Source organism: Pteropus vampyrus, unplaced genomic scaffold (genome assembly GCF_000151845.1).
Source record: "Pteropus vampyrus isolate Shadow unplaced genomic scaffold, Pvam_2.0 Scaffold7, whole genome shotgun sequence".
NCBI lineage: Eukaryota > Metazoa > Chordata > Mammalia > Chiroptera > Pteropodidae > Pteropus > Pteropus vampyrus.
In genome coordinates, this window is record NW_011888788.1 from 2,997,100 (window position 1) to 3,005,835 (window position 8,736).

The window sequence follows — 8,736 nt, forward strand, 5'->3', positions numbered from 1 at the left end:
CCACTTTCTTTACTTAATTCTCAAGCTCTTGAAGATACAAATTAAATTGCCTTATGGTCTCTTTCCCACTCTCTTCTAGTAGCATTTTAAGGAGTCTTTGGGTTTCAGCAGCTCAGCAAGCATCTAGCCAGGAAATGAGATGTCAGTCTTCCTTCCTGCAGACAACTCTACTTTTTTATGAGCTGTTCTCTAGGGCCCCTCACTTGGCAAAGTTAGGAAGAAGCATTATGAAACAGTACTGGGCTCCCTATGAACTCCCTAATTAGTCCCGTTTGCATTTCTACTTTACCTTACACAGATGTTGTGAGTGAAAGCCACTGGGAAACTCTCACAGCCTAGAACACTCACCTCAGAGGGATCTGGGAATCTGGGGTATTTACACACCAACTCCTGTCAGTTTTGGGGCAAGGGCTGCTTCTGGGGGCCTTACTTCCTCAGCACTTCCAGCCTGCCATTTGCATAGCACTCTTGGCTCTGGTAACCAGAGAAAGCCATCTGGCAAATAAATGTAGGTCTTGATGTTTGGAAATCAATCAAGTGTGCTCTGAAGTGGTAAGGATGAGGGATATGGGAGAGTTAGGCAGAAAACCAGCTGTATCTACTGTAGTGTGTGTGTGTGTGTGTGTGTGTGTGTGTGTGTGTGTGTGTGTGTGTGTGTGTGTGTGTTAGGAGAAAAACCATATGAGAGACAAGGAAGCACTCTGTATCAATTCTAGATCCTTACTATGTGGTATGTTGCTAACTAGAATATGCTTTGTCAGGAGCCTGGTGGTCTTATCAACTCATCAGACCCAACCAAAGTTATCCTACCTAGTTTTCAATATTTGTTTCTTGCTTTCTTTTCAGTACATAAATAAATAAGTGAATCTGTTTACCTAATACATCGATTTTATACAAACTCTGAATTGAAGAGGAATATTGCCTGCTTTGTCAGACCTGAATGGTTGTAGCTCTATCTCTCAACTTCTTTTGAGAAAATGTTAATTTTTATTAATATGTATCTACATGCAAGTTATATGGAATTATATTACTTACAACTTAGTGGATTAGAAAAAGTAGTTTCTATTTTCTCTTAAGATGAAGATTTGGTTGTGATTTCTTAATTATGTCAAAGTGTAGTAGAAATCTGACCTGACTTAAGAAACCAGGTACTAAATATATTCCAGGTCCAAACTACTTAAGGAAAACGACTTGTTGACATGGTGCTCTTTATTAGGAAAAGACCTTGAAGTCACAAAAGACAAGTGTCTATCCTGTTGGCCACAAACACAGATGATCCTGTAGATGTACATTTGCAGGGCAGTAGTTTCTATGGCAGTGCCATTTTTCTGGCATGCTATGCTCTCTCACCCTACTCCGTAGACAGGTCTACCCTACATCTCTCCTGCTTTTACTTCCGGACTGGCTAGTGAACTCTGCCAAAGTAGGTCGAGTGTGTTTCCTTTTGCCATTAATGTTGGGATTGACTCTGTAATTTGCTATAGCCAAAAGAATATGCATCTACCAAAGAGCTTGACACATAGTAAGAATTTATATATGCAAGTGAAATGAATTAATGAATTTTGAGAGAAAAATCTAAATTCAGTACCAGTACCTATATGCTATTTATTTGTCTGTTTGCTTTCTGATTCCTTCCCCTTTTCTGTATCACTGGAGGGACTGACCCTTACAAACTCTATTCCCCAGGCTTCCCTATCAGTCATTCCCAGGTATGTTCAGCCACTCAGAGGCACTGGCAGTGAAAGAAAGGAGAAGCCAGGGTATTTCCCCGCTTTCTCTTCTGGGGAGGAGGGGATATGTCTCTAGCGGTGGCTGTTTCTCTTCTGTGATTTCAGCTTCCATCAGATAGCCCTTTTTCTATGGCCCCAAACCCCACTTTCCAGCCTGCAGAGGTTCCCACTCCTACTAAGTGGCCCATGTTCCTGGGCTCCAGAAAGGACACATACTTCCTTTCTCCCCCCATTTCCCAGGGCGGTAGCAGCTGCCTGCAGTTACTAATCTCTGGGTTTCCTCATCTTCCCCTATTTGCTCTTTCAGTTTCTCTAACCCCTGTGTATTATTTCCTGTGTTAAATTCCTTCTAGTGGTTTCATTTTCCTGGCTGGACCCTGATGGATAAGCTATTTCAGGAGCCATGTACAAAACTATGGTTTAATCAAAACCCTTGTTCCAAAAGGAAGAATGTTTTCTTCCTTTATTCTTTGAGAGCACTCCTGAAACATGGTCTTTCCTATGGCTTTTTGTCTTTTCCGATGATAACATTATTTTGTACTACTTGAGAGATTATATCCAAAACATTATCAGCAATCACAAATCCAAGTCTGACCAATATTGTAAAGATGTCACCTGTTCCAAAATTGATCCATAGATTTTATGCAATTCTTGCCAACATCTTAACAGATAGATTTTTTTTTTCATGGAAATAGACAACTGATTCTAAAATTTCTATGAAAATGCAAAGGGCCAAGAATGACCAGTATCCTCCTTAAGAAAACAAGGTGGGAAGACCTTTTCCACCAGATATTGAGATTTATTAAAAAGCTATGATGATAGAGAAAGTGTGATATTACAGAAAGAATAAACAAATAGACCAATGAAATGGAATCAATCCATATTCTAGAAGAGTCCAGAAGCATTCCCAATGCACACGTGGATTCTAGATTTTTTTTCTTTTTTTCTTTTTTTCTTTTTTAATATTTTTGTGGTGACATTGTTTAACGAAATCTGGTTTCGGCTGTATATTTTAACAAGGCATATATATATATTTACATTGTGTGTTCACCTCCCATAGTTAGATTTTTTTTCTGTCACCACACATTTGACTAGATTTTTTTTTCAAAGTGCCACGATAGAGCAGGTGGAAAAGGACAGTCACTTCAATGAAAAATTCCCAGGGCAGTTGGGTTGTGATATGGTTAAAAAATGTGACTACGTTTATCTCAGACCGTGTTTATTCCTAAAGAAAATACTGGTTTTCCTCCATCATCCTTCTGTGAGAAAATCCCTGAAAAATGCTCTTCCCAAAGGCTTTTCCCCTCTGGTACATAGAGATCTAAATGTGAAGGCAAAATAATAAGTTTATGAAATACTACAAAAAAAAGGTAAATCTGAAAATAGAAACTGGCTGTGGGCCAATGGATAATAATAAAAACACTTTTCTTGATGAGTAATAAACAGCCCAAGCCCAGACTGAGAAGCTATAAGATGACGTTAAAATTTTTAACCCTGTACTTTTCAAGGGAAGAAGAAGAGAGGGAAATTGCTAGAAAACTGGAATGCAAATATTTCTGGAGGGCGGTGATTTCAAAGAACTGCTAATGGGCATTTAAAAGAGCCTTTGGAATCCTTACATAATATTAACAGTAGAGGAAGAACTTCTCCCAGATCAATGCCCAAGGAAGGGCCTCCATGCAACACCTTCGTTTTCTGTACTCACTACTTTACAGAGATTTTAAACAGACTCTTTTGTGCCAATGACATTCTTTTTTGTTTGTTTTAAAATAATATCAGATTTTGGAAATATGAAAAAATAATTAAAAATTCCCATAGATCTTGCACCCCCAATTTCCCAAATGTTATCATGTTGCCCTGCTTGTCTTATTATTCTTTCTTTTTCTCTCTCTAACTCTATCATTATATTTTTCTAAAACACTTGAGAAAAAGTTGTACATATGGCACACTTTTGCCTTTAGATACTTCAATGTACAAAACATGGACAATCTCTTGCAAATCCCAGTACAATTCTCAAGATCAGGAAATTAACATTGATAACATATTTGTCATGTAATCTACAGATCTTATTCAAATTTTATTAACTGTCCCATTATATCTTTTTTAAGACTATTCTTTTAAATATTCTGTGGCCGTGGGCTTGGTGATGTAATTCCCAGCCTTTTCAGTAAGATCCAGCCATCCGCTCAGCACATGCAAAAAGAATTTAGACCTCATTGATTTTCAGTAACAAGACACTGAAACCTCCTTTTAACTCTGCATACAGACATCTGCCTTCCCTGAAAGAGACCCTAAATAAAAACTCACTCTATTCCTCAAAGCGTCAAAGAAGATTTTGAATTGTTTCTCTTTGGTTCCGGGCACTTGCCTGCTACTTTCCTGATTTCTCATTAGACTGAGAGAACCGACATCAAAAATATCTTGGAAGGTATTTTCACCTTCCTCTCACACATAATAACAAAATACTTTCCTATTTCAATTTTATTTATTTTTTAGTTCTTAAAAATTTTTAATTAAGTTTCATTGGGGTAATACTGGTTAATACAATTATATAATTTTCAGGTGTACATGACCATTTGACATCTGTATATTCTATTGTGTGTTTACCACCCAAAGTCCAGTTTCCTTCAGTTAACATATATTTGACCCCTTTACTCACTTTCCCCTCCCCCTAAACCCTATATTTGACTCCCTTTACCCCATCTACCTCCTCCCTCCAACCCTACCCCACTAGTAACCACTAGTCTATAGTCCTCTGGTAACCACTAGCCTATAGTCCATGTCCATAAGGGGGATGCTCAGGGCTTGTGGGATGTAGTAGTTTCTAAAAGCAGGTTATTCCATTCCCGACCTCTGAGACTATGGCTCTGTTGTAAAAGAGTAGTAAGATGCCAAAGGGTAACAATCTAAATAAATGCCCGCCAGAAAGGAGACTGGTTAAATAAATTCTAGAGTATACAATCAATGTAATACTGTGCAGCCATTCAAAATAAGATGCAGCTATATGTGTTGCAAAATAAATTAAGCCTACAATGGAAAGTAGTTGAGTCTTGTTGACTCTGCAGAGGGGAATTGCGGAATTTGGGGAGTTCTGATTTTTAGCATCTGATTTTTAAATATTTACCATGTGTATATGTTATTGTTGGGAGGGAGTTATGAATAGTAGGTAGGTAGGTAGGTAGGTATGTAGGTACGTAAGTAGGCAGGCAGATAGATAGATATTAGAGATAAATGAATCATGGGTAGGTAGATTTAAGACCAAAAGTTTCAAAAACAGCAGATTCCATATTCTTCAGCTGCACCTTTTGTTTTTAAAGCCATCACTCCCTTTTCCATTCTCCCCACCGTTTAGTCTTCTTTATTTAGCAGGAGTCTTATCTTCCACCGGGTAGTGGAGACACAAAAGAGACTTAGTCATAGATGTACACATTCTCGACAGAACTGCACACTGTACAGAGCCTCCAATACACGTTTTTAGACTTGGAGATATGTGTCGGGGAGATGAAGAGCAAGCTTGGGTAATCTAAGCAGACTTCCCGCCTCTCCCCAGTTCACAGATTGGCACTGCCTCCCCTCACCCTTTCAATCTTTCGACCACCTCACTCCCCACCCTCGCTCCAGACCCGGAGCACCCAGGCGACTGGACTGGCGCAAATTGCCGCCTACTTGCGCCGCCACCCCCGGGGCCGCCTCGTGACGTCAGGGCTGAGCGAGGGGGCGCCGCCTGTAGGGTGCCCGCCCCTCCCAGCCCTGCGTCCGGGACTTGCCCTTTAAAAGAGCGGAGGCCTGCGCCTACCGCGCCACACCGCGGGCATCAAGACGCACGGCTGCTTTTCTGGAGCATCTTCAGCTCGCCTTCCGTCCGCATCTCGCTCCACTGGTTCAGCCACTGTCCTCTTCTCCGAGCAGATTCGGGCAAGCGGGGCCATGCAGCCGGCCGTGCTTATCGGCCTCCTAGGAGCCACGATGGTGGCCGGTGAGTGGGTGCGGTGGGCCGTTCAGCACCGCGGACAGAGCCAGCCTCCGTCTTCCCCACGTCCAGGCATCTTGGCTGGTGGATACTGGGAGAGAGGGAGGATTAAGTAGAAGGTTTCTCCCTTTTGCATGAGGTTCTTAATTTCTTCTCTTCCCTGGGTGTTTCCCGTCAACTCCCCTCCTCACCATCTGACTTAGAAAAAAACAGAGGGCTTTCTAGCCCAACCAGAAGAGTCTCAGACTTTTAATGTCTGAGTTTTCCTATGGATAGGGAAAAAATGTGCCCGTGCATCCAAGGAAACCCCACATTTTGTGCTCACTTCTAAATTGTCATTCTCTCTCTATTCATCTAGAGAGACGCTGTTACAGTCTTATTCTATATCTATATTTAAGTATTTTTTTTTTTTTGGCTGTTTAAAGCCAGATAAGGAAGGAGAGATAGGAGTGCATATAATATGTTAATTGCCACCTGCATGTTTCTCTGTTATTATTATTATTATTATTATTATTATTATTATTATATAAACATGATGAGATAAAAGTCAGTCTTGTATGTATATGATATCATATATTTTTTCTTAACATGTTCATATATAATATATGTATATATGTGTTCATGTATATGTGTGTACAGGATTAATGTAATATTTTTCTGTATTTTGTATTTCCGTCTCTGGAAAGAGGTAATTTCACACTCAGATTAATGCATTTTTAAGTTATGAATGGAAACTGTAGTAGACATTTTGAGTTTTGTATTCCAGAAAAATAATAGAGTATAAAATAACTACAAAACTATCCTTGGAGTAGTAAAAAAATGTTTTAGTCACTTTAGGAGGATGAATTTTTTTTGTCTTTTTTATTGAGGTACAACTGACAAAGGATAGGACGGAATTTTAAGTAGTAGATATTTGACAATGTCTCTTTATCTGTGGAAGAATGTGGGATTAATCTTTTAAACTACTCTGAATCTCAAAGAAATGATCTCTGGAGATTTGAAAAACTGCGTGTGTGTGTGTGTGTGTGTGTGTGAAGTATAGTCACTATGAGTTTGAGAACACTGAGAAGTAAATATGCTACCACAAGATTAAACTGGAGGTTTTCTCTGGCTGTTTTAATGACTTCATAGAAAAATTTTTTAAATCTGAAATTGAAATTCCCAACTAGAATTACGGATTGCCATCCATAAAATAAAACTTTCATTGACAGCAGTTACTGGGTCCAAAATATAAAGAGACAAAAGAAAAGCCAGTGGTAATTTACTTTATTTCAAGCTACATACATTCAGAATTTTCTTAAATGCTTGTCATATGTCATACTTACATATTGCCTACAAATGTTGTCAATTTAATTAAAGAAACCCAAATGAGTAATTTAGAGTCTTTCTGGTCAAAAATATCTTCATAAAGGAATTGCTTAAGAGGCTAAACTGTGCTATGGACCACAAAACAGTGATGTTTGGTCTATATACTGTGTGCTATAGACCACAATACTGTGACATTTGTGAAGGTTATTTAACTATAGTGGTAAAATACTCATAGCTCTCTTATGTAAGAGAATATTTTAAGAACAGTTCATATTTTATACTGAGCTTTTAGCTTAGACATTATACTCTTAATTTTTTTTTTATGGAGCTATAATTCACACACCATAAAACCTACCTTTTCACATGCATAATTTGGTGATTTTTAGTATATTCATTATTTGTAACCACTATCAACGTTTAGGACATTTTTATCACTCCAGAAAGAAACCCCATATTCATTAGCAGTCCTTTTCCATTTCTACTTTCCCCAACACCCAGAAATGAGACATGGTAACCTTCAAGCAGAGTTTATTATTTAGCAAAATCACAGGGCTGGGGGGAAACTCAGGAAACCATATGGTTCATTTTCTACCCTTAAGAGCTTCTGGAGGGAGATCCACGCCTTTCTACAGTGCTTCTGTGCACTCTAAAAATTAATAAGAGTAAAATAGCTACATGATAGCCATATTATACCAGGTCAGATGATTTCTGTATTCGGGGGGGCTTGCTTAACTTGTTATTTTGTTACTATATTTTTAATCTGGGATCAAACCTTAATAGTTTTATGAGATATTAATATTTTTTATGTTATTCTCAGATTTATCATAAAATATTATTTGAAAATTTTGCTATCATTTGACTACTTCATAATCATTGGGTTTCCTTTTGTGCCCCCTGAATTTTACTTTATACAAAAATAAGGTAAGCTACTTTAGGGGAATCGACATGTCTTGGTTATTATTTTGTTGTCACAGATTCTATTGGAAGAAATACAATAGCACTTAGATGTCTCATCAAGATGCATAATACACTTTTGAAAGGAGGTCCTAGCTCCTTTCCATCAAAAAGGTTTCTGAAGAGCCTCAATCAGAGAAACAGGACTGCTCCGTAATAATAAACATGAGCTACAAATTGTTTAGAGCAAAAATGAAAAAATATTTCTCTCCCCCCAAATCTGATGACTGTTAATACTTTGGAATGATTGGTAGTTAATAAAAACAAATATTTCACATTTGTGGGGTGGGAGAGAAAAGTATTAGCAAGAAACTGCAATACCAAAGAAGGTTTAGTAAAGCTGGATTTTAGAAAAGCAACTTCTAGTTTATTAGGGGAAGAATTCTCTCATTTACTTCTTTCCAGAGTATTTTATAGATTTCAGTAAGTGCCAAAGTAGGAATGTTCCCAAATAACAGCTATTTGGGGGATAAAATAATGGCCCAGCGTATTGGACCCCGGGTGCCAAAGGTGAGCCATCTGGATCTTGTCTGAACTACATTTCGGGAAGAACATGGGGGTCTTTGTACCTTGTAAGACACTTCTTAAACATTTACAAATGATTTTAACACTCTGGGTAACTTTGGGCCTCTTGAAACTGTTGAAACAGATCCCAGGCCATGCTTTGAAAAGGAAAATTCGGTAACGTGAGCAAATGGAATAGGCGTTTTATTTCTAGATTGAGTCCTATGATATGTAATTGATTGGAGGCGGGTAGTTAAAGAGGTTTGGTGA

General features: G+C 38.4%; 1 protein-coding gene across 1 annotated transcript in view; it reads left to right on the forward strand.

Moving 5' to 3' along the window:
- The first annotated feature begins 5,571 nt into the window (after positions 1 to 5,571).
- The window catches only part of CHGB (chromogranin B), a 13,436-nt gene continuing 10,271 nt past the window's right edge, over positions 5,572 to 8,736 (forward strand). Inside the window, exon 1 of the mRNA XM_011370046.2 lies at positions 5,572 to 5,706. Coding sequence (XP_011368348.1) covers positions 5,658 to 5,706 — 49 coding nt within the window. The 5' untranslated portion in view covers positions 5,572 to 5,657. The remainder of the gene's footprint in view (positions 5,707 to 8,736) is intronic.